Source organism: Thermobia domestica, chromosome 13, assembly GCF_964235325.1.
Source record: "Thermobia domestica chromosome 13, izTheDome1.hap1.1, whole genome shotgun sequence".
Classification (NCBI taxonomy): Eukaryota; Metazoa; Arthropoda; class Insecta; order Zygentoma; family Lepismatidae; genus Thermobia; species Thermobia domestica.
The window spans coordinates 205461231-205488381 of NC_137466.1; the positions used below are offsets into that span (position 1 = coordinate 205461231).

Here is a 27151-nt window from a genome sequence, read left to right on the forward strand (position 1 = left end):
AGTTAATTCGAAATATGATGACGATTATAATTTGTAGTATTATTTTCCACTTCTGGAGCGCAAAAGAGTGACCCAACAAGAAAACTCCATAGATACTGGAATGGTTTGGACGAGAATTTCGATCTCCAAAAATTTTAATTTAAAATGTTCTCAAAATAGTTTTAAGAATCCATCTCGTCACTTAACTTTTGATTGAAAAATTAATGAAAGACTCTCTAAAATTCGGGAGACTGAGATTAGGTTTCTCAACACTCAAGCTTTTAGTTTTATTCCGTTCCACATTGTCGAACGTGCAGTAAAATGAGTAAAACGGTACTTCAGTATTCAGGTATTTTCTCAATCTACACAGTATGTCGGAAAAGTAACGGATTTTTTTTTCTTTACAGATAACTACTAGCTCCATCTATTGAAACAACATATCATCGAAAAGCTTGATATTTGCTCAACAAAACGAGGGCACAATCACGAGAACTGATTAATGGAGTATCAAGTTATTGAAAGAAAAGTGAATGTACCTGGTTTCACCTCGTCGCAAAAACAGGATGGAGCAAAGAGTTAATATTAAATTTTTTGTCAAGCTAGGTAAAACATTTACACAAACATTGGAAATAATGAAACAAGTGTATGCTGATGAGTGCTTATCTGGAACATGTGTGTTTGGTTGGTATACACGATTCCGGGACGGTCATGAGTCCTTGGAAAACGACCCAAAGCGAGGCAGACCGAAAAAAAATAGCTTTGAGTTGGTGGAACAAGCGCGTGAAATGATCGGCTGCGATGCGAATTCGACTGTGAGATAGATGCTGGAGGAATTAAATACGACGAAAGAATTAAATTCGCGAAATTTCGACAAAGAAGTTAAACAAACGGAAAGTCTGTGCTTGATTTGTTCCGCACACCTTGCTGATTACCAAAAACTTACTCACGTTGAACATTGTAAGAGTCTGATTAAAACAGGCAAACGGAACAGAATATTCGTAGGTCGATTGTAACTGATGACAAGACTTAGTGCTTGAAGTACGAACCCCCCCTCCCCCCCGCAAAAAAAACGTCAAAATGCTACGTAGAAGTCCTCAGGTTCTCGGAAAGCGAAAAGATTTCGTTTTTAAAAGTCAGGTCAGAAGACAATGTTGATTTGCTTTTACGATTCGACAAGCATTATACATCAGAAATTCGTTCCACAGGGTGAAACTGTTAATGGTGAATATTATCTGGATGTTATGTAGCGTTTGTGGAAGCGAATCATTTGCGTAAGGCCCGAGTATCGGTCGCCAGGCAGTTGGTCATTATTGCATAACAATGCACCATGTCACAGAACCGTCGCAGTTCGTGAGTTTTTCGTTTAAAAAAAAAAAAAACGTTGCATGTGCTTCCACATCCTCCGTATTCACCTGATTTATCGCAGTATGACTATTTCCTATTCCCAAAATTAAAATTGGCCATGAGAAAAACATTTTATGACAATGTTACACACGTCCACTCTGCCGCGACGAGGGTCATTGAAGCGATTCCGGACATTAAACACTCCGTGCTCGCATTACAGGGCGGCAATTTGAAGCGATCGCAACGCGTTTTTATTGCTCATGCGTACGCTTGGAATAAGCTGACCATGTATTTAAATGTGGATGGCTAATCACAAACGCGAAAGCAATAAAAAACGCGGAGAAAACGTCAGCTCAAGCGTATGTGGTGCGTTTCGGCAGCAGACCCCCTGCTGTTTAAAAGATGTCAAAAGGAAGGAAAAAAAGCAAAAACGTTTTGCCAGGCAAGGGGTGTGCAGAGTACTGGAACTCTGCTATTACAGACCTGGACTTGGCAAGAAAGACCTGGAAACCCTGGCTGGTTCACAGTATAACTCTGGCAAAAGTAAAGTTACCAAATAGCCAGCTTGGTCGCGTTCGCTCTAGGGGATAACGCTTCGAAAACGCATTCTCAAATAGCCACAGACTTAGTTGAACGTGCCTAATGGTGTGTTGATGCGGAAGGGATTATTTTGAATAAAAAGAACTTCAGTTGGTAAAACGCCTAATTCGTTTTGTTTAATTTACAAAGTTCCGTTATTTTTCCGACATATTGTGTATTTAAATAAAATAATTTGAATTTTTACGTAATATATATCTAGTCAATTATATTCCATGAGGTTACTGAAAGGTGTTAATGAAATGGATGTTCTAACCGTAGGTATCGAGCAAGAGTACAACTTCCTGGTAAATGAGTTAAACGAAGAACGGAAGAATGTAAAAAAAAATCAATCAATAATATTATAAATGATAAAATTATCCAAAACTTAGAAATTTAGTATTTAAAATTGAGTTTTGTTCTGTTTCCTCATGCAACGTCGTGCTTATGAAGGGTGATACTTATCCTTATCATGGACTCCGAACCACGAGAAAGGCTTCACTTTGGGCGTACTTGGTGGATGCACAAACCATCATGGAAATATCAATTCTCACAATATAGTCCATTTTTCTCAACACACTATCTTGTCCCCGAATTACAGGGCCACGCTACCCTTCCCAGATACATTCAGTATTGTCTCATAGTCTCGCCAGTAACTCTTATTTTAAGAAGTAAAGTGATAACTAACTAAATGTAAACGTTATTATTATTATTATTATTATTATTATTATTATTATTATTATTATTATTATTATTATTATTATTATTATTATTATTATTATTATTATTATTATTATTATTTGCTAAACATTTCTCACTGATTCTTTATTATTAACAAGTTGAATAGCTCTGTATTGGTTTGAAAAAGGAATATGAAGTAGTAAGAATGTTAAGTCTATAAGTCATTATCATAGGTATTCTGCATTTATTGGCAGGTCACTTGCTAAAACTGAGAAATTTCCATACTCGACAGCAGGCCTGTAGCCAGCCCAAAAATGTACGGGGATCCGACCCAACCATATTATAGTTCATTTGCAAGCCTACCGCGAAAATTTTAGGGGGCCAGTGAAAATTTACGTGGGGGAGCAGGCCCACCCTAGCCACCCCGTGGATACGGGCTTGCTTGACGGTTTTCCGCTAACCTCTTCGTCACCATGTATGATTTTTCTGTTTTGATATCGTCTATTAATTGTGGTCTCCTTCGCCTTCCCCTCTATTTCCTGTCACCATACCTTCTAGTACGTCCCTCATGATATAGTTCCTTCTTAGCCAATGTCCCAACCAGTTTCTCTTCTTCTTTTTAATAATATTTAAAATTGTTCTTTTCTCCCCCACCATTTCTAACACTCTCTCATACTCTCTCATACCAGTTGGACCCAACTAATTCTCACCATTCTTCTCCACACCCACATTTCGAAATCTTCCAGTCGTTTCGCATCATTTTTGCGTAATGTCCATGTTTCTGACCTATATAGAACAATACTTCACACGAACCACTTTATGAATCTTTTTCTCAACTCTTTGTTCAAGGTCCCACAAAATAGAGAGCCTATTAACCCCGATGACCATATAAGAACAACTCTTCTATGTTTTCTAATACACGTCTACAAATAAAGAAATAAATATATAAATACATAAATACATAAAATAAAAGTGGAGGGCAAAGCCGCCAACTAAGCAGGCTGTTCCCTTGCTCCTAATCATATCAACTATACAGCATTATTGGTAAACGGATCGGAGGTGTTGGTTCCCTCACATAACAATGTGCACGTCCCTCCTTTTAAACTTTTGCGTAACTTTGCATTCCGTTCGAAAACCCTATTGAACTGGAAACGTCGCTTCTTTCATTCATTATTGGGCGCCTTACCAATGGGAAGTCCAAGTTGCTGAAACCAGTATAGATTGAAAATTACTTATTTGCAAAACAACTTTCCTCTCTTACCACTTTCGTACGAGGGCAATTCGAAAAAAAAAATCCTCCGTTTGCGCATGTTTGAGAGATGTCCAGGAAGAGCGACTTCTGTCCTCGTGTAGTAGTTCAGTAGACAGTCAGCAGTGGAAGTAGACGTCCACTCGTCTGCTATATCAATTGAAAATGAATGTTCCAATTGAAAAATACGTCAAATGTGAAGTGCTTGTGGTAATACAATTCCTAAGTGCGAAGAAACTTTCGGCAGCTGCGATTTATCGCGAACTGTGTGGAGTTTACGGACACAACGTAATGAGTGAAGGTGTCGGACATGAATGGTGTCGCATGTTTAAAGATGGACAAACTAACGTGCACGATGCGGCAAGAATTCCCACTAGGATGTTTTTGATCATCCTTCCTATATCCCAGATATTTCGCCAAGTGACTACCACTTCTTCAGGCACTGTGAAATAGTGGCTTGCGTCGCATTGTTTCGACAATGACAATGTGCTTCACAATGTTGTTAGGGGGTGCCTTCATTCCCAGACGGGAATTTTTTTACAGAAAGAATTTCAAACCTTGTAAAACTTTACGACAAGTGCCTCAATTGCAATGGCGATTTTGTTGAAAAGTAATGAAACGTTGTACTTTTCTACTGTGTATGATAAAAGTTTTACCTCTGCGAGTGTATGCCATTACTAACCAAACCGCTTTTTTTTTCGGAATTGCTCTGGTATCTAAACTCATAACAGTTAAGCTATGTAAATATGTTCAATGGAAAATTAAAATATGTATACCATATTTTATTTCTTTATTTTATTTTGTTATTTTACAATTTATTATTCTGTCAGTATTGTAATTAACAAGCTTGGTTAATGTGGAACTTAGATTGCCTATTATTTTATTACTTTTATGTTAACATTTATCACAGGCACTAAAACATTCCACAAAATGTTAAGGTACATATTGTCTTAACTTGGTAAATAATGCAATCTTATAACTCTGAAAGAAGGTGTTTTTCGACCTGTTTATTAGAATATTTTTTTCTTTCATTTGATATAAGGAATCACTTTCCAGAGTTTGGTCATAGAATTTTCTCCTACAAGATGAATATTTTAATTTGAGAATGCAAAATATCTGGAGAACAAACATCGGACGAATAAATGTTCGAAATTTAAAAAAAAAATCTTTTTGAGCTCGCTTCCAAGTGGATCGGGGGAAGCATATTATGAAAATTTAAATTAGGATCCATATTCGCATTCTACGGGGAACAAATAAGTAAATTTTATTCAAAATACTTTTTTAAAACTCGTGATACATTGCGCTGTAATCAGTAAAACGTAGTTTCACTAAGGTCCTTTTTTTTTTTTTTTTTTTTTCAATTGTGAGCTCCCATGTTTCATTTCAGAATAAGTCTGCGATAAACAGGACCAGTACAAATCTTTTGTGTTTCCTCGACTCTTCGAGGGTGAAGTGCAATATGACTCTGCTTTCGGAGTGAATTCATATCATTCAAATGTAGCATTACAACAGTAGCGTCATTTAAATTTTACCAAGGGAGGGAAACGCTGTCCGCCAACGTAACATATTTGGGGTTTTTATTATATTAGTATCTTTATATTTAAATGTTAAGTATATAAGTTTGTGGTCAAGAAAAGTTAATATGTTTATGGCCAATCCTTTCGACAGTGAGTTCTCAGGAACCATAGGCTCTAGAAAGATGATGTTTTGAATGATCGATTGCAAATTTTGTGTAGATTGTTCAGTTCTAATTGGATATTAAAAAAAAACATGGGCGTTATTTCTTTTTACGTTTTATGGGGTACACTGGAAGTATTGAATTTTTTAAAAAATCAAACCATCGTATCCTACGAGTTATACATTCCAACATAACATATTTGTATACAGGGGTTGTGTATCTCTCAGGATTTGTTTCATGATCAAATGATAACGAAATACGAAGGATAACCAGCTATCCACTTTAAGATGAATCTTTATTGTTTTGAGTATTTTGTCTAACGAACACCACATATATCTGACATTATAATTAATTGTGTGTGTAATGTATTTGCTTATTACATACTGCATGCAAGAAGAAAGAAAACAGTGATCATACATGAATTAGAAACTCCAACCGGAAGAAGGATCAAATCATGCAAATGGTGCGAGGTATTGAAAAAATAATCGAAAAAATCTCCCCTTTATGGTACTCATTGCCGATATTTATCAAGACGTCTTCCACTTGTGTCTGTAAAGGGACATGTATAGATGTGAGGAGTAGCAAGGAGATTCATGGTCATATGTGAATGATGAGCAGTGTAGAGAGCGCACGCAGGTTCAGCTAGTACAATTTATTAAAATGCATGTTTTTCTCAAACTCGAGAGGGTGACGGAATTCCCTCTCTATCTGCCTTTCTCATATTACGCCCTTCACTACAATCGCATTCAGTTTGTGGTCGTAATTGCAGTTGGATACCAAGCATTTTTATCGGCTGCATCGTAACAAATGAATACAGTTTAAACTAATGAAGCAATTAAATAAATGTACTAAAAATATTCAATTGAATGTAGTATCAGTAGTGCATGGCAGATCCAGAACGGACTTCTGGGGGGGCGGTGGGTTGTAATACTGCTACTTAGAGCTGCTTTTAAGAGCTCCAAACTCTGGAATGGGTTTTATTATATTAAAATATAAGAAAGTTTCCTCTTCTGTGGAGCGGGCTGAATCCGCCCCTGAAGTAGTGTCTAGAATGAGAAATAAAATACAAAATACAGAAAACAAACGAACAAAACTAACAAACTTGATTAACAATTAGACAGGTATCTTCCTCAATTATGAATTTGAATATCAAATATTTAAAAAAAATGGATAGCCTATACGATACGGTATGCGTGGACCAAGGAGAGATGCAGTCGTTAAAAGTTTGCTAGCCAAGTACGATTCCCACCACACATGGTACCTAATTGTATGGACACATTTGAATTTTCTGAATTCACACCGAATGCAGACCAATCTTCTACATTACGTACTAGGAGATCAAAATCTTGTTTATACTTCAAGCAAGATAGTTTTAAAATCAGTAAATCCATAAAATAAAACAAACGTTTTATAGTCTCGAAATTAGGTGTTAATGAACTGTGTAAATTACAATAGAACATTTTATACCATAAAATTCAAACTTGTTAATACATACTTCTTGTTACTTAATTTTATTTGGAACCAAGAGGTTCGTTTCTAGTGAATTTTGTGATAAGATCCAAAGCCCAAACTGGCTGATCCTTTGGAACCATGTGACCAGCAGCACGGACCAAAACCTCCGTGAAATTCCCTGCTGTTTTCACGTATCCAGCCAAATCATCACCTACTCTCAAAATAGATCGTTTAGCGTTTTTGTATTCCTCAGCAGCGCTGAAGTTCAAAGATTGAAAAAATATTTCGGAAAATGGGTAAGCAACCTTAATGTCCAGTTGACCAGTATAATACATAACACGGTAATTGTCTGCTAGTTCTTCAACCCAAGGTTTTACAGATTTCATTATGTCCTCTTGAAGATGATCAAAAACTGGGCGACTGGTGTCGTTGTAAGTCACGTTGCCTACATGAATCGCTTTGCGAACTTGGGGTAATTCAAGAAATTTCCAGTACATACCAAGTGCTAGGTCGTCTTCACTTCCTACATAATTGTAAAAATCAATTAAGTAGCCTGTCGCAAAACCAGCCGCTCCCAGAATTGCATAATTTGCCTGTAATGAAAGAATATTAAATTCAGAAACGGATTCAGGATGGTTTTTGATTAAAGGCCAGTCAACATAATGTGATTTTACCTTGCACTTCATCACTAGTTCTTTTTTCCTTATAAAAGCAATATAGTTCTATCATGTTTCCTGATAATACAAGTAGCAATACTTAACAATTAAGATGCGAAAAAGTATATGTAAAGGAAGGAAAGTGAACTAGATCAGATAGTTAGTGTAACACTGACAGTACATCTCAGGAAATCAAGCAAGTGGAAACACATTGTATGGCACAGTGTGTAGAAATACAAGAAACAATACGTATACAGAGAAAAAATGATACGACTGTTGCAAAATGATACGACCACTGTACTTAAAACCCTATGTATGAACCATTGTTCACTGCTAGTTGAAACACACGGTGAAATATGGTATTCACTAGGTTCTGTAACGTCGAAATGTCAAGTGCATCTCATGCAGCAATAATAGCATCTTTCAAAGACTCGGTACTATCGTATTGTCGGCCTCCAACGTACACTTGCCAACACAACACGCCCCAAACATTTTCCGTTGGATTCAAGTTCGGGGAAATTGCAGGCCAATCCATTACGCGCACCTTTTTGTAGTCAAGCCATTCTTTTGTGGAATTGGCCACATGTCTAAGGGCATTACCATGTTTGAAGGCCCATGAAGGTTCACCAATCACACTAGCGAAGGGAAGCAGATTATCTTCGATCACAGTTTGATAATCAGTGGCCTTCATACAGCAAGAAAGGAAAGCGAGATTGGTTTTACCAGAAGCATCAAACCCACCCCATACCATTATAGACTTGCCATCTTCCTACCGATTGGAAAAAATCTGTTCTTTCCTCAAAACATGTTAATAATATGCTCACCCATCTGGTCCGTCTAAATTAAATTTATTTTCCCACTTCCATTCTTCTGTCCAGTGCACATGCTCTTTTGCCCATCGTAATCTTTTGCGCTTCTGATCGGCGGTAAGTCGAGGTTGAATATTCTTTTTCTTGTATTGCAACACATTGCCCTGTTCCACAGCGCGACACAAGGTTGATTTGTGAACGTTTATGGTAGGATCACTGGATAGGTTGCCTAGACTTGTATTGCCACCACTAAGCTTACGCAATAAATTTCTTATTTGTCTCGGTGTTATTTTCCGTGGTATTCCGGTCGGCTTCTTTACACTATACTTTGCTCCGAGTTTCAAATAATTATTCTCCATACACGTAGTGCGCCCAATTTTCCTACCTATAGCTCTGAAAGACATTCCTTCAGCTTTATAAGCGGCTTTGACCCTTTTCACACTCAGAGAGAGCGCTCCTTCGGTCCATTTTCCTACTCTTCCGTCATACACATTACGAGTTCGTTCCAAACACGATACTGTGTCTTCTTCAATCACATGAAATCCAGTTTCCTGCTTGAAAACACTTCGAGCGCCAACAATCTTCACCAATCTACAGTAACGCCCTCTATCACATAGTGATCGTATTATTTTTTGCAACAGCTGATATCCATTTTTTGGTTTGTTTGTTTCCAGGCTGCTCGTTATCAGAACAAACACCTGAGTTCTCTTATGTCTTTTTCTAGTGCATATTAACAGCTATTACTCTACGTTCTGTTTGGTTGCATTTTCTCTTGAGTCTTGAGTTATGTTGAATAGATCTGGTGGTCATATCATTTTGCAACGCACCTTACTTATCGTCTTTAAGGGTGTAGAAAAACATAACAGGTAGAGTGTGTTGTGGTGGCGTTGTGTATTGTGGACCGCCCAAACTTTGGACCACTCCCAACAATAATTTATGTGTGCAAGCTTCATATGTTACATATTGTTAAAATGCTTAATCCACTCCCGAAAGCTGCTTCTCGCTACCCGCGATATTATTTCTGTTCTGTATAAGTCAACCGGAAGTTGGTTTCTATTTCTTCCGTTTTTAAAAGAGTGAAGACTAGAGATGAAATACATTTCGGGACGCTTAATTGATATCCGGAAACTGATCTTTGCTTTTTCTCACCAGTTTTTCATTTATGACGATGAACGTGATTTCAACGAGGTGTAATGGATTTCTGCTGCTTACGGTTTTGATAGAGTGTTAACGATGAACTGTTGCAGACAAACTTAGAGATATCTTGCCCCAACCACTACTTATTCCCCCCCCCACACACACACACACAACTTTCGGCTAATCTTAGCCAGCACGTCCGCTGTCCTTCTCTTCAATGTTACCGTTCAAGCGAAAATGCACAGTGAAGTTTCAGTTTGCTCCCTGAAACTGAACAAAATTCAGTATTTTTTAAAGAAGCAACGAATGGAAGGTAAAAGAAAGGAAGAACGGAAGGATATGGAACCGTTCATTTTTAGGTGCCGGTAACAGGAGTCATAAATCTCTAACAAATGTCGCCAAGAAGAGCAGAGAGAGTTTTGAGGACTTTCCAGATTCCGCGAAAAACAAAGTATCTCTACCCATCTCTGCTAGTATAGATCAAATGTATTCATGGTACGCTTTATCGGTAGCAGGAACATGCCCGCTTGCTGCTTCTGCTTTTTTTTTATCTGTTCTTCTCAGGTGATCAATATAAAAACCGGAAATGGCTGATATCAAACACTTCCGGTTTCAACGAACTTGGTTTCTAACTTTGAGGCTGTATATCCTAACCTAATAATTTGGTGGTGTTCATCAAGTAATTCCTAAGATTTTTTTTATTGCAGACTGACAGATAGGGTAAACATAACTAACTAACTCTATGGGCTACGAAATCCGGAGGATGAAAGTCACATTCACAAAAGCTCTCCATTAACTTCTGTCCTTAGCCAACTGAATACAGTTTCGATTTTGTATTCCTATTTCTGCGAGATTTATCTTAATATTTATCCTCCCATCTGTGGCTTGATCTTCCTAATGGACGCTTTCCGATTGGATTTCCAGTCAAAACGTTGAAAGCGTTTCCACTTTCGTCCATTCTAGCTACATGACTTTCCCACGTGATCACTCTAGACTTGATAACCCTAATAATATTTGAAAAATCGCATAAATTATGCAGTTCCAGGCCATTTTCCATTCCCGTTCCTCTTTGGTCCGAATATTCGTCTCAAGATCTCGTTCTCACATGCTTTCGTTCTGCATTCTTCCCTAAGGGTAAATATTTAAAGGAGGTAAACCCATCTACTTAGAAAGACCCTATTAATAGCAGATTCTATCGATTGCTTTCATCTTCTTCTAACAGCGACACCCTAATAGTTATTACGAACGCCTCTGAAATATCACTACATTATCTCGCTCGTATAATATAACAAGTAGAAGAAAGGGTAGTTTTTATTCTATATTTTATTCTCATTAAAAAAAACAAATTTAAACGAACATGAATATTTCAAAAATATATAATTTTCTACTTACGTGGAGAGCATCCATCCATTTTTCGTTTGCAATTGCTTCTTTTCCTTGTTGTTCGTAAACTTGAAGTTCAGCTCTGGTTTTAGCATCCACTAATCCTATTTGATACATATATTCACCTACGTTGAACGTTGTAACAGGATCACTTAGTGGATTGCCAATCGCTAAGCCTGAAAAGAATAAACCAACAAATATTAGCCGTACTTCCCTCATTGAGTTCGAGGGCCAAGCTAGACATCCTTTTGTTGTATGAAATAAGGTGCACTCTTTAGCAAAATTGCATTGTCTAGCATAAACACAGGGATTAATTTTCAGAACACATAGTAAAATTTCAGATTATTTTAAAGTTTTTTGAAACAAAAAATTCAACCGAAAAGTGTCAATAAAATGATGTGAACAGATTTTGAAGAAGATGGCTGAAATTCAGCTCAATTGTAGAAGAGACAAAATAAATTCTATATTCCAAAAGTAAATTGTTCTAAAATAGATGGAACATAGTCAAAAAGCATGAAAGGTTAACATGACTCAATGGAAAATCAATGAAAGACAAATAATTCCTCCATTTATCTCAAAAACCAAACGAGGGAGATGATTGAAATTCAGATATGTCAATGGAAAATCAATGAAAGACAAGTATTTCCTCCACTTATCTCAAAAACCAAAGGAGAGAGATGGTTGAAATTCAGATATGTCATTGGAAAATCAATGAAAGACAAGTATTTCCTCCATTTATCTCAAAAACCAAAGGAGGGGATGGTTGAAATTCAGATATGTTATTAGAAAATCAATGAAAGACAAATATTTCCTCCACTTATCTCAAAAACCAAAGGAGGGGATGGTTGAAATTTAGATATGTTATTGGAAAATCAATGAAAGACAAATAATTCCTCCACTTATCTCAAAAACCAAACGAGGGAGATGATTGAAATTCAGATATGTCAATGGAAAATCGATGAAAGACAAGTATTTCCTCCACTTATCTCAAAAACCAAAGGAGAGAGATGGTTGAAATTCAGATATGTTATTGGAAAATCAATGAAAGACAAATATTTCCTCCACTTATCTCAAAAACCAAAGGAGGGAGATGGTTGAAATTCAGATATGTCAATGGAAAATCAATGAAAGACAAGTATTTCCTCCACTTATTTCAAAAACCAAAGGAAGGACAAGGTTGAAATTCAGATATGTCAATGGAAAATCAATGAAAGACAAATATTTCCTCCACTTATCTCAAAAACCAAAGGAGGGGATGGTTGAAATTTAGATATGTTATTGGAAAATCAATGAAAGACAAATAATTCCTCCACTTATCTCAAAAACCAAACGAGGGAGATGATTGAAATTCAGATATGTCAATGGAAAATCGATGAAAGACAAGTATTTCCTCCACTTATCTCAAAAACCAAAGGAGAGAGATGGTTGAAATTCAGATATGTCATTGGAAAATCAATGAAAGACAAGTATTTCCTCCACTTATCTCAAAAACCAAAGGAGGGAGATGGTTGAAATTCAGATATGTTATTGGAAAATCAATGAAAGACAAATATTTCCTCCACTTATCTCAAAAACCAAAGGAGGGAGATGGTTGAAATTCAGATATGTCAATGGAAAATCAATGAAAGACAAATATTTCCTCCACTTATCTCAAAAACCAAAGGAGGGACATGGTTAATTGAAAGCTTATTGCAAGGACATAATGAAAAGCTTAAAAACGATATGCAGAACGTAAGGTAAATATCAATAGAACATTGTCAAAAGTCAAGTTGTTTGAGTAAAATCAATAATAATGACAAAAAGTATATGCATCGTCTGCGAATTTCGCAGGGCGCCCCACGCGAAGGTTACGTGCTTGAAATATCTCAGATCTTGATTTGGAATCTCCAATTTTTTTTAGCACGCAACTTGACTTTTGACCTAATCACGTGACACAGTCTGGTCCTCTTTGCAAAGCGGATGGCTGCTTAGAAAACGAACACAATAAGGGCTATTAATTATTGTAGAATAAACCAACAGCAGTAACAGAGAAAGATAAATTCAATATACTACAGCAGCGTTTCCCAACCGGTGTGCCGCGGCACAGTAGTGTGCCGCGAATGGGTCGCTGGTGTGCCGCAAGGAAATCGAAGCAAAATTATTAATTATATAGCAATCAAATTGCAAGACATAGAGAAAAAGAAATATTTGTATTTCACATTACTACTATGAATCTAAAATTTAAAGTTTCATACTGTGTTACTTTTCTGTAGAACATTTTTCTGTGCATTTCTAATTTTGAAAAAAAAAATTGTTATATTTGTTATTGTTATGACCATTATTACTTCTTTATTGTTGCAGACTATTTCGTAACTTGAAATTTTAAAATATTATTCAATCCTTCCGGCAAAGTAAACATGCATACGAATTACCTACATTTGTGATTTAAAAGTAAAAGAGATTTGTTTGTTCGTTCGTTGTTTAGTGATCCTCCTTCTTAATGAAAGGTTGGATACAGTTTTCGAAAAAGAAAGTGTATTTTAACAACTTGAGTCCTATATCTGATTGAAATTGTTTTCTATTTTTAAATTAAAATGAAAAATAAGCATAATGATTTACCACGGGGAAAAAACAGTGATGGAGCTTTCTTCTCTGTGAGAAGGATGTCAGTAAGCAGAAAAAAAATACTACAGTATTTTATATTTTCAAATAATAATAATAATAATAATAATAATAATAATAATAATAATATTTGGTCTAGGAATTAATTCGTGCGGGTGGACAAGAGATGGCGCAACGAACGGAGCGTCCCACAGTTCCGTGTATCCACACATGTTTTGCAAACCCCTGTCATCGCGTATCGTTCGTAGTATAGGGCAGTGGATTAAAGCGTCAACACCAGTTTGTAGTTAAGTGAACATGGCGCAATTTGTGCCTGATAAAGTGTTTTTGCGGGGTGTCCTGCTGCATTACTTTAACATGCAGAAAAGTGCGACTGAAAGTCATCGTATTTTGGTGGAAGTGTATGGTGACCATGCTCTAGCTGAGCGAACGTGTCAGAAGTGGTTTGCACGGTTTAGAAGTGGTGATTTCGGCTTGGCAGACCAAGAGCGAGCTGGACAGCCAAAAGGGGCGCGGTGGCTCAGTGGTAGAGCGTTCACCTCTGGTGCTTGGGGTCCCGGGTTCGATCCCAGCCCCCGCCAAGTGAACTTTGTGGTGGACAAACACCGTGCTCGTGGGTTTTCTCGGGGTTCTCCCGTTTCCTCCCACTTTCTTCATTCCACCATTTCACTCATCTCTCATTATCACCGTCTCCTTTAGCCTAACCGGCATAACCGTGGGACGTAAAACTTAAAGATTTCATTTCATTTCATTTTTTGGACAGCCAAAAAAATTTCAAGACGAAGAATTGACAGCATTGCTCGAGCAGGATTCGTGTCAAACGCAGGAACAACTTGCAGCAGCATTAGGCGTTGATCAAACAACAGTCTCCAAACGCTTGAAAGCCATGGGAATGATTCAAAAGATGTCACATTGGGTTCCACATGAATTGAAAGACAGAGACGTTGAAAGCCGAAAAACCATTTGCGAATTGCTGCTTCAACGACAGAGCAGAAAGGGGTTTCTGCATCGAATTATTACGGGTGATGAGAAGTGGATCCAAATCGAGAACCCTAAACGAAAAAAGGCCTGGGTGAAACCAGGTGAACCAGGTCCATCACAACCAAAACGAGATATTCACTGTGCAAAGGTTATGCTGTGCATATGGTGGGATATGAAAGGTGTGGTGTACTATGAGCTGCTGCAACCGGGTGAAACTATGAATGGAGAACGTTATCGACGACAATTAATGCGTTTGAAGCAAGCTCTGGCCAGAACACGACCAGAATGGGAGAACAGACATGATAAACTTATTGTTCAACATGATAACGCTCGCCCACATGTCGCAAAACCGGTCAAAACCTATTTAGAAAATGTCGGATGGGAAGTTTTACCCCACCCGCCGTATTCACCAGACGTTGCTCCTTCGGACTACTACTTGTTCGATTGCATGAACAACGATTTGATTGGACAGCGGTTTACTTCTTCAGAAGATATCGAAACATGGGTCTCTGACTGGATCGCTTCCAAGGATGAGGACTTCTTTCGCCACGGAATCCGTACATTGCCTGACAGATGGGCGAAAGTGGTGGCTAGCGATGAACAATATTTTTCTTAAGGTATTTATGTATTTTGTGTTTGTACTACAGCTTCAATGTGTGCGTACCAACCGCACGAATTAATTCCTAGACCAAATAATAATAATAATAATAATAATAATAATAGTAATCATAATAATAATAATAATAATAATAATAATAATAATAATAATAATAATAATAATAATAATAATAATAATAATAGGTGTGCCGCGAGAATTCAAGTTACCCTGTAGTGTGCCGCAAGTTGAAAAAGGTTGGGAAACGCTGTACTACACTGAGAAAAAATGTAGGTGGCGTACTTAAAAAGATAGGTTGCATGCGCAATACCTGTAGTTTTTTTAACAACGTACAGCAGACGTATAACTGAAAACGCATGTTTTATAATACTTTCTGTATAAGTGTTCCATCTATACATACTTTCCGTATGAAACAATGTAGGCGGTCAGGATCTTACATACAAATAGACGTATATAACATATAGCTGACGAAGGTAACATAAGTATATGCATGTGATATACGGAAAACTGTTAGATGTCAGACATCCTGCAACGGCATGATGTAACATCTAAAGGCAGTGCCTATGTAGCATACGGATAACGTATGCTCCTTACTGATTTCTATAGTAAGCAAGAGGATACCGTATACTTGTACAATATACCGCTGTCCGGAGAACGGATTTTTCTCTATGTATTTGTTATACTGAAACGATGATTTCGCAGGATTTTTAACAGGACTGGACAAACGTAGGCTAGTGGATAGCGTTTCTGCTATTATATAAATTCTAGATCCTAGGTCACTAACCCGATGTTCCTTAGTAACCCCATGCTACTTCTATAATTATCTGATTTTCCCATAGAATTCTTTACTAGGTAGGTCTCACCTGATTCATCTGCTCTTTCTCCTGTGGTCCATTTGAAGTTGATTCGTCTTTATAACCCAACGTGTCAGGCCGAGTTGCATCGAATATGGCCATTTGAGTTTCGGTCTCCTTAAAGAACGATTTGGATTCTTTAACTTCATCTGCTTCTGCATTCCTTCTTTTCTGACCTTTAACCTCATTTTCCCTTCTAGAATATTAATTAAGGTTTCGCTACCGTACTATACAAATTTTTGCATTTAAAATTGGATTTTCTACTCCCAAGGGCGCCGATCCGGGGGGGTCGAGGGGCCCCGGGCCCCCACAAAGCTCATGTGGTCCCCCTATTCTATTTATGAGTATACAATATTTGGCATAATTTGAGTGCAATTTGTCTTAAAATCTTCATATATATACCTTCTGCATCTGAATAGCCCCGCTTCAAATTTACAGAGAAATCGGCGCCCTTGCCTACTCCCAGTAACTTCGGTCCTCAAATTTTATAAACGTTAACAACCACAAAACATGTAACAACGCACTTTCTTCTCTGTATATTCTAACTCTTTAAACTATAGTGAAGTTGTTCGATGTTTAAAGTGATGGTTTAATGATAGTTTCACAAACTAATGGTGATGGTTTCACAAACTTTTTTCCTTTTGATTACACCAAAGTACGTTTCAAACTTTTGCGACATCGATGCATGTGATTGTTTCCGTAGATGAAAAAAAAACGTACAATACATTTTTTTTATTATGGAACGACTATGAAATACATATCTCACAAGCGAGCTCCTCCGTGGCTAAGCGGTTAGCGTACGCGCCTTTCGCTTGGGAGACCCGGGTTCGATTCCCGGCGGGAGCTCATGTGGTTCGGATTCCACGTTAATCAGTAGGTCCACGTCTTATATAGCCTCGCTGCTTAAAGGGACGCTAAACTCAAATCAACTCAACTCAAATCTCACAAGCAAAATCTTCACCAAAAAGTCCATTTTTTTGCGGCGGACGACATTCTTTGATCCTTCATTAGAGCTGCAGTCAAACTTTTAAATAAGCGCAATAATTAAATTAAGAACGATCGTATAAATTTGCAAATTAATCTATTTTTAAAGATTCAGAATTACGCAAAAAACGTGCTGTTTGCGGGCGTGTTAATTGTTTAAAATTTGTATAATTCTTGTGAATTTAATCGGGAAGAATATACCAAGAATCGTGTTATCGAAATTACTTTTCTGTGTTCAGTGTCTTTCCAAAGAAAAATGAACCACGTTAAAAGTAAACTTTCCAGCTTTTAACTTGGAAGACAAGTGTGAAATCAAGTCGATTGGGGACAAATTTTTATTGTCTTCTGAGGATAATTTCTTTGCGGAAGATCTTAAAAGACATTAAAAACTCGCGACACACCTGAAATATATTCGCGATACAGCGATTGAGAAACGCTGCATTAGCCTACAAAACGTTTTTTCATACCGTACTATAACTAGCTTACAGAATCAAATAATTCAACAGCAAAGCAAAATGTTGACATAAATATAAGTGTACCATGTTTCAGTCACCTACCACTCGCTCTGAGTATTACACTGAAAAAACAAGTGATCTATCATTTGTTTTAATTTTTTTACGTAAGTTTGCCAAATATAGTTTAGTTTCGCAGTTGAAGAGACGAAAATTGAAGTTGCATCCCAGTTTTAAAAAAGAAAATTTTGAAGTCCACTGCCTCACTGTCTTCCCTCCCAAACATCTTTGCTTTCTTTCACATGTGATTGTATCTTTCTGAATTCCTCAATAAAACAGGTTAGTAACATAATTATAGTACTTATCTTTTTGTACACTTATGCACGTTTTTAATACCTGACGCAAAACTGTTGACGCTTAATCAACTTACCTTTCAAGTTAATCTTCAAATCTGCTGCTGGATTATTTTGATGAATTGTGTAGCCAATTGCTGGCGCATATTTCCCTGGAAAATAGAAATTAAATCTTATTTCCACTTCACTAAGAAATTCGCTGTGTATTTATTCTTCATTGAATTATTAGAGCCTACACACTTTACATTAATCCAGTTTTTTTTTTTTTTTTTTAAGTTTAGAGTCTAGAGTCTAGACACATAAGTCTAGAGGAGTGGTCACCAAATCGTCGATCGCGAGCTACTAGTAGCTGGAGGGAGACATTTTCGGTAGATTGCGTTAACGCTCCGTTTGGCTAACCTTGATTCCTCCACTGAGCTACGCTACCGACAGGGGGCGCTGACGACAACAGAAACACAAAGTCATTTTGTTCAACTAAAACGGCCGTGTTTTACTGTGTAGTAAAACAGTGACAAGATCCTACGCATAGGATATTATTTTGTCTTGAGATTTTTGAGATATCCATATATAGTTAAAAACAACATGGCAATTTTAACTAATACTTTGTTACCAGTATTGAATTTTACAAGAAAGTACAGAAGTACTGAAATCATTGAGATAAACTGACTGACCTGCGTATGATTCTCCACTTACGAAGAAGTCGTTGTCCTGAAGTTCTGGGAACATTCTGAAGAATTGAAGTAGGCCAGCGTATAAATCTCTTCCAACTTCTACTTCATTATTCACGTAACCACCATCATCAGTGAAACTGAAACCTACGAAAGAAATCCCACTAGTGTTATAATTTAATTATAACTATTCATTGCGACAAAAAACACGTCTCTTTATTATCATTTCCCATTGAATAAATAAAGTTTAGTTAAATTGTTTATATTAATTAGTTGTGAGTACATAAACCGGCTTTTCGGTTCCCGGTTTTGTAGAAAAACCAAAGCTTGTTTTTAATTTTTTTTAAAAAAAATCGGTTCGGTTCGGTTTTTCACCGGATTCGGTTCGATTTTCTTCAAAACCGGTTCCGGTTTTCTCCAAAACCGATTTAAGTTTCTCGAAAACTCATTGTATTTCTTACCAGAATAGTGCTTCGTTGTTCTCCGCAAACCGATTCTGTTTGCATAGAAATAGTGTTTTCCAAAACAGTTTTCATCGAAACCAGCTTCGGTGAAAACACGAACCGGTTTTGGAGAAAATCCAAACAGGTTTTGGTGAAAACCCGAATAAGTGTTTGGAGAAAACTGATTCCGGTTTCGGTGAATAAACCGAACCGGTTTTGGAGAACCGAAATGTCGGTTTTTCCGGACTTCGGTTTTTCTAGAAACCGGTTTTTGTTTTTCATAAAAACCGGTTTTGCTCATCCCTAATGTTAATACAGCTTTTAATTACCTGCACCGACAGGGTTGTCAATATAAATCATATTGTGTGTAAGGTGCCAGGAAAAGTTTCTAGGCGTAAGGCCTACTTCGTTGTCATCATTGATGAAGGACGTTTTGAAAGGCCCATTTTCCGTAAACAGTCCGTAAACAGATGATGATCCTGGTCCCCCTTGCAACCAGAGAACAACAGGGGCGTCCTCAGAATTCGTCTGAAATTACAGAATATACTGTTAGAATAAAATCTTTACGTTCCATAAGAAACACTGTAATTTTTAACTATATTAAATGATGCTACAGCTCTTCGTACACACATACTTGACAGAGATTTTTTTTCTGCTAGAAATACAACAAAGTTAAAACTGACCGAAATAAATTTGTAAAGTACAGAAATTAATATAAAGTAACGCTTTACGTCTGTTACCGAGATTTCTAATCACAATACTGGAAGTATTTTAATGCAATATCATAATTAATTGGATGAATTGAATGAACTAAGGTGGATCACTAGGTGTTCTCGGTCCTATGCTAAACGCTGCTTAAATAGTGCGGCATTGCCAGTTAGTGTCGAGTGTTTACTGATACCAGATAATAAAGGGAGTAATCATGGAATTCTGCATAGATACTTACTGGAGAAATTATTTTTCTACCCTTAGCGCGATTCCTCTTCTCGAACTGCAACGCTAGAATCCAGGAATTTTCTTATTGTGACTACTACAGTAAACGTATAAATTTGGCAACAACGCATTATGGCGTTCTACGCAAGTTTCGTCTCAAAATCTATTTCCTTAAATGTAAATTAATATTTAAATAAAATATGAAACATAACACGAAAAACGGTCAAACAATATATCTATTTCGTGATAAGATTGTTACTTTAAAATACTTTACACATACTAATAAACATTTCATAAAACGGAGCACTTCTAGTAAGATCTAACAGCAAATGCCATCTTGTGTGCTCATTGTAAAACGAATCTAATATTTTCTTTTATTTGTTACATTTTTCGATATCAGGAGATACAATCAAATGAATCAGTATCTGTAGCTGAAACAGTATCTTATAGTACACTATTTATAATGAGTAACGTTTCATTGCGCAGTAGTTAAGGGAATCAGATAAAATATGTACTGACTTCCGGGTGGTGATCCACCTTAATAAGTTCCAAATCTTGTTTGCTCTTTTTCAAGCATTCTATTTAGTTTTAAATGGTTTTGGTAATAGTACAAATAGTACTTAATTTTTGTATTTTTTCGTAGATTAAACAATATATGAAGCTCTGCAATATACGAAGTGAATCTTTAATATCAGTAAAATAGTATTTGAAGAAATTAACTTTGCTCTCTTGTATAAAAAATATAGTATTATCATAAGTCGTGTTTTACTGTAGATAGGTAACTTGATTATGTAACTTGTACTCACGCGTTAACTGAATTTAATAATTAATAAAGTTTACTGTTCTTAAATTTCATTTTAACAGCTAATAATTTCGTGTGAAAGTAGAAATTGATACAAATATTTTACATATCTGTCCGTTTTACCATTCCGAATTCATGCATTTGTCGATACATTTGACGAAAGTTCTGGTAATAATTGTAGCTATTTGAAAAGAAACCATTCATTTACAATAAGCCACTACTCTGCATAATGCACTGTTAAAAATGGGCATCTAAATCCAATGCAATGTGTCTGTTCACCAGACACTTGACTAGTTCTGCTTCAACTTCAGAGCAAAAGTGTCAAAATGGTAGTCGGGAAATTAACTACCTGACATGATGAGGAGCCATTTTAGTAAATAATTCGTATTATTTTGTATACAGTTACCAAACTACTACTTTTACAAAAATATTTTCTTTCTTACTAAACGGGGCATGACTAATATGAGGGGTGATACAGTGCGGCATAAATTATCGCTTACGATGAACAGAATGTAGTCGGCGACGAAAAGGAACATACTGAATAAACAAACAACAGATGGCAGGACTTTCACTCCTGTAAATGAAGTCAGAAAATGCATACGCTCACAAAACTATTTTTAGGAAAGAGTACAGAAAACATAATACGTTGTTCGTTACTTGATACATATATATATATATATATATATATATATATATATATATATATATATAGTGTTGTGACCTCATTCTGTTCAGTTACCAGATAGATATGATACATTTGAAAATCAATGTATACGCTTAAAGTTACAGTATAAGTGTATGTATGCATTGCAGAGAAATATGAGACAGCTGTGGTACCTTTCCTAACATATTGTTCTTAACAAATGAAAGATTTCGCTGACCACTAATGAATGATACAGTTTAATATTAGTATCCAATGATGCCAAGTTGAAAAATAAAATCCCGTCTGTAGAAGCAAAAAGTCTCATTTTGTTTTTGAATTTCCCACGTTATACTACATGTAATAATAATAATAATAATAATAATAATAATAATAATAATAATAATAATAATAATAATAATAATAATAATAATAATAATATGTGAAATTAAACTATTTAATATTCCACGTACGTAGCTTGTGATTAAGTATTCCTTAATCCAAAATAAGTATTTTTTGCAGTCAGAAATGCAGTGTAAACATCACGACTTTGTGCTATCACCTCATGTTGAGACTAATGATATTACAAAATCTTCGTTTTGAAGCATAATGAAAAAAAAAAAGTCAAACGAGATTGTGATTATCAGAGTTGGAAACATTGAACATTGCTATGAATAGTTAATGTGCTGCCATCTATAAACTTACGTTTGATAAATTGACCTATCGAACCTTGTAGTTTTGCAAGGTAATGTGTATCGTCAACATGTTATAATTTTGAGAGTGAAATTGTTTCGAAATTGTGTCGGGAAGATGAGAAGTTAAAAGTGTATAGTGCATTGTGGTTTGTATAAGGAAACGGGAGCATTGCGAGTGTGTGGTTAATATTCCCTGATTCTAAATTTATAATCTTTTTTTTTTTTATTTTCCATTTTCGATCAAACGACCAGGTGAGTATTGGTCACCCACTTAGGAATGGCCCCGATTCCTATTAGATCATCTGTGTATGTACTTATTAATAATGGTTTGGTAATTGATTTCTACTTTCGATTTTGAGACTAAATGAAAACTTCAAATTTAAATCAAATTATTATAAATTAAATGAGTTGTGGAAGAATAGCTAAATTTTCGCCTTCCGACATTAAGCCGTGATTGCGAGGCAATTTCACCCCGGAATCGGTTTGTTCGTTGTTATTATATTTATATGTTTTTCTTTAAATTATTTGTTATAATAAATTATGTCTCAATTGAAACTGATTCCTTCTAATTTAAAAACTGTTTAATAACCCTTTCACCAAGTCTTGTTTTCCGTAACCACTCGGAAAATGCAGTGTACCTGTCGTTTCTTTGACTTGATTGCTGCATAAGTAATTTAGTTACCTTGCAAAACTACCGGAAATATTAAGACTTTGGTTAGAAAGAAAGGGATTTATATTATTTTGGAATTGAACCTGAGTACGAAAATTACGAATGAAAGACCAGACATTAATTGAAAGTGTAATAATAAGTGAAAATAGCGAGAAGGAATTTAGGCGTAATATTAGAAATTATAGTTTTAGGATTTAAACCTGGGAAAAAAAAATGTCACAGAACCTTCTTGAGTGTTTTTCAACGGGTGAGAATGGCCAGGGGAATTCTCTCCTAGTTGACCTTGGCGAGGGGGAAAGAGCGAATGCCTGCGGACACGAGCGAGTAAACGATGACGATTCCTCGCTTGATTTCGCAGGTGTGGTTCTTCCTCCACATCGCGTGTTAAAGCCAGCTGTTAGACCAGCTATAAGATGTAATTTTAATAAGCTTTTGGGTGATAACATGTATAAAGCTATAGAAAAGCAGGTTAGTCAGTTACCTGAAATAGATGGAAGTAATGGCTTTGAAGTATGTAAATTTCTATTAAAATTTGACTTGTTACAAGCCCAACTTGAAAATTGTGTAGAAGCTTTGTTAGTGGCTTCTCTGAGTAAATGTACAGGCCCAGCATTCGAGGAAATGCAAAGGTTATTGAATATCACCACTGACTGGGAAAGAATTATAACAGCATTTTTAGAAAGATTTGTTACTCCGCTAGTAAAAATGGAATTCTTGAAAATAACGTTGTATAGAATAATGCAAGTAGAGGAATCTCTGGTAGATTTTATTAAGGAAAAATTAAGTGTATTATTCATTTTTGATATGAAAATGTCGGAGGATGAATTAACTAAAACTATTGCTAACCTTGTACCTCCTGAAATAAGAGATTTAATGATAATTACTCAAGTTCCCCATACTGAGAAGGAATTAGTTGCATTTGCAGAAAGTTACGAAATGAATCGGCGTTACCGGTTGGATTATCTACTAGTGGAAACTGCTAGTGGGACTTGATTTCCTACAAAAATATAACGTTAATATAAACATTCGAAATCGTGAGTTGAACTTTACGGAACTAAATTTAACGGTAAAATTAACTGAATGGAATCAAACTCGTTGTGAATCCAGTGATCTGTGCCCACAAATTTCTCGTTTTAGGTCTGGTCCTGAGAACTCTGTGTCGCCGTACGACCTTGACGCAGGGGGAGCGGGGAAACCCAGACCTAGTCAGCGAACGATACAGCCGTCAACCACTTGTCAACCTCGATCAGCTGATTCCAGGAACAGCGGCCAGACAGCCCAGCAGTGTTTCCATACACAACGCAAATGAGCCAAGCGGAATTTTTGTAGGGAGGAGTCCAGAGTTCGGCAACCGAAACCAGGGACCAGCCAGCGATCTTCCACAGTACTTCAGGATCATGATGTTAGGGGAGGTGAACAATATCAAGATATTCCAGCTGGAGTACCAATTTCCAATCCTACCATCCATGATATTTATCCGGAGGAAGAAAATACAGGTACAGTAAACCTTCATGAAAATATTTTTTCTGACGATTTAATACCATATGTTGAGAACGTTTTAGACAAATATAAGGACGTTATAAATGAAGAATTAGGAACAGTTAAAGATTTTGTTTATGAAATTAAAATGAATGATTTAAGTCCGAGTATAGCTCAACCATATCCTATGCCACGTCATAAGTTGCGTGAATTAGATGAATACTTGGATGAATTAATTAAGAAAAGGGTTATTGAAGAAGTTTCCAGTTCTGCCTACATTTCTCCGTGCTTCCTAGTTAATAATCGCGATGGAACCAAGCGGCTAGTGGTAAATTATTTTAATATTAATTCAAAAGTGCTTGTAACTGGATTTCCAGCTCCTAATGCTGAAGCTACTATTGCTAATATAGGTAAACATAAGATTTACAGCGTTCTTGACGCCAAGGGAGCTTTCCACCAATTACTGTTAGATGAAAACTCGAGGCAATATACTACTTTTGCTACTCCAACTAGGTTGTTAAGATATTTGAAAATGCCGATGGGTTTCATAAACTCACCATTTATTCTCTCTAGTATCATGAATAAAATCTTTAGGGATCTCTTAGGAGATTATTTAGATATATTTTGTGACGATATTATTATTCATACTGATACTATTGAAAAGCATAAAGAAATATTAGAGCTAGTTTTACAGAGATTACGAAAATGGGGTATTACTATTTCTAAAAGAAAAACTAAACTATGTAAAAATAAAATAAAATTTTTAGGTTATATATTTTCAGGTGGATATATGATGATCGATGATGACCGAGTCCAGGTAATAAAAAATCTACCTCGTCCTAAGAATCGTAGAGCGTTGAGTAAGATGATTGGTTTCTTGTCATATTATTTAAAATTTGTGAAAGATTATGGTGAACTAATGGGTCCTTTACATGCTTTAAAATCAAATAAAATACCATTTCGTTGGGGAAAAGAAGAAGATGAGATACTAGATCAAATAAAAGAGGCCATTATAAATCATATTGTATTGAAAGTCCCGGACTTCTCTAGTCCTTTTGTAATCCACATAGATAGTAGTAGTAGGGCTTATAGCGCGATCTTAAGTCAATATGGTGATGAAGGACGTCTTCGTCCTGTATATTTCTTTTCGAAAATGATTCCATCTAGTGATTGGTCTAAAAGTATATTCGATCTTGAAATGAAAAGTTTAGTCTATGCTTTAGATAAGTTCGATATTTACTTGCAAAAGAAATTTACTATTTATACTGACAATGCTAGTTTATCTTGGATATTAAGAAATCATAAAAGGCAAAAGAAGTATGGTTCTTTAATAGAGAAAATAAGTAAGTACTCTTTCGATATAATTCACCTGCGCTCTTTCAAAAACCATCTCGCAGATTACATCAGTCGTATGTATAATTATGTAGACTTTACTCCACCCAACAGTGATATAGAAGAGATTAATACTATTAATGAACAGAAGGTCCATCTTTCTTTTGTAAATTTCTGGAGTCATTCCATCTTTAATAAACCACTGGCTGAACATCAAAGAGAAGATCCTCAGTTGAAAGAGATAATTTTAGCTTTAGAGAGAAAGGAAAATAAGGATCCGTACATATTGAAAGAAGGTGTGCTATTAAAAAGAACTAATGGTAGAAAATATGGTGGTTTACGTGCAGTAATTCCCCATTCTTTGGGCTATTCTGTTATAAAGTATTGGCACGAAGAATTAGTGGGGGGATGTCATGGTGGGATCCAGAAAACTATCTCTAAGGTTGCATCTAGGTTTACTTGGGATAAAATGTATGCTGAAATTAGTGATTTCGTGAGACGATGTAAAATTTGTCAAGAGAGCCAAGAACTTAATAGGAAACCGTATGGTACTTATTATTCTAAGGAGCCTCGATACCCAAATAATGTCCTACACTTAGATTGTATGGGAGCTTTGCCTACTAGTAATGGATTTAAATACATTATGGTTTTGACAGATAGTTATAGTCGTTTTGTTATAATAGAACCTTTAAGATCTTTGAATTCTAAATTAATTTGTTCTAAATTAACTAAGATCTTTCTAACTTACGGGTATCCATTTTCTATTTTGCATGATAATGCGTCATACCTCAGTAGTGAGTACTTCAAACAGTATTTGTTTAGCCTAGGAATTAAAAACATCTGTACTTCACCTTATTCTATGTCCTCGAACAGAACAGAGCGTATGAATAAAACGATTAAAGGGATACTCAGATCTTATATTAATAAGAATCATACCAAATGGGCTAACTATCTTTATCAAATCCAATATACTTTGAATATAACTGAAAATTGTGAAACTCAGAAAAGTCCAAGTGAGTTGTATCTTGGGCGTAAAATGTTCAATCCATTAGATGTTAACTGGATTTTAGATTTGGGTATAATAGAGAAATCACAAAATAAAGAAGAGATTAATGATATTATAGTTGATAACATCGAGAAAGCTTGGAAAAGGAGACAACAAGCTTATAATAAAAAACATGTACCTAGTAATTTGTCTGTAGGAGAATTAGTACTTGTAAAGAAAATGTTAAAATCATCCTTGGATAAGAAATATTATGCCAAGTTTGATACTAAATATTCCGGTCCATTCAAACTTTTGAATTATGTAACACCCAATACTGTGTGGGTTGAGTTAATTAGTAATCCTGATGTAAAGTTAAAACGTCATGTTCAATTTATAAAGAAGTACTTGCCACCAAGAAATATAAACAGTGTTGCACATATTAATAATAATAATGACTAAACTAAGAAAAAAAAAGAAATTGTTCATTTCCAAGATAATGTAAATTATATATATATATATATATATATATATATATATATATATATATATATATATATATATATATATATATATATATATATATATATATATATTTGTGTGTAGTTTATGCAATGTTTCTGTAAGAAATGTACTGTTGTGTATTTTTACAATTCTGCAGGTTCAGAATTATGTGAATCCACTATGTTTGTGTTTGCGTCTGAGACAACTGATTACCTTGA

At 35.8% G+C, this 27151-nt stretch overlaps 1 protein-coding gene across 3 annotated transcripts in view; it reads right to left on the reverse strand.

The window, feature by feature from the left end:
- The window catches only part of LOC145668967 (venom serine carboxypeptidase-like), a 187468-nt gene that overhangs the window by 21538 nt on the left and 138779 nt on the right, over positions 1-27151 (reverse strand). For all 3 annotated transcript variants that reach the window (XM_081737264.1, XM_081737265.1, XM_081737263.1), the window contains exons 2-5: positions 19226-19424; positions 18457-18600; positions 17863-17937; positions 10954-11120 (exon numbers count right to left, since the gene is read on the reverse strand). In XM_081737264.1, coding sequence (XP_081593390.1) covers positions 10954-11120; positions 17863-17937; positions 18457-18600; positions 19226-19256 — 417 coding nt within the window. In that variant the 5' untranslated portion in view covers positions 19257-19424. The remainder of the gene's footprint in view (positions 1-10953; positions 11121-17862; positions 17938-18456; positions 18601-19225; positions 19425-27151) is intronic.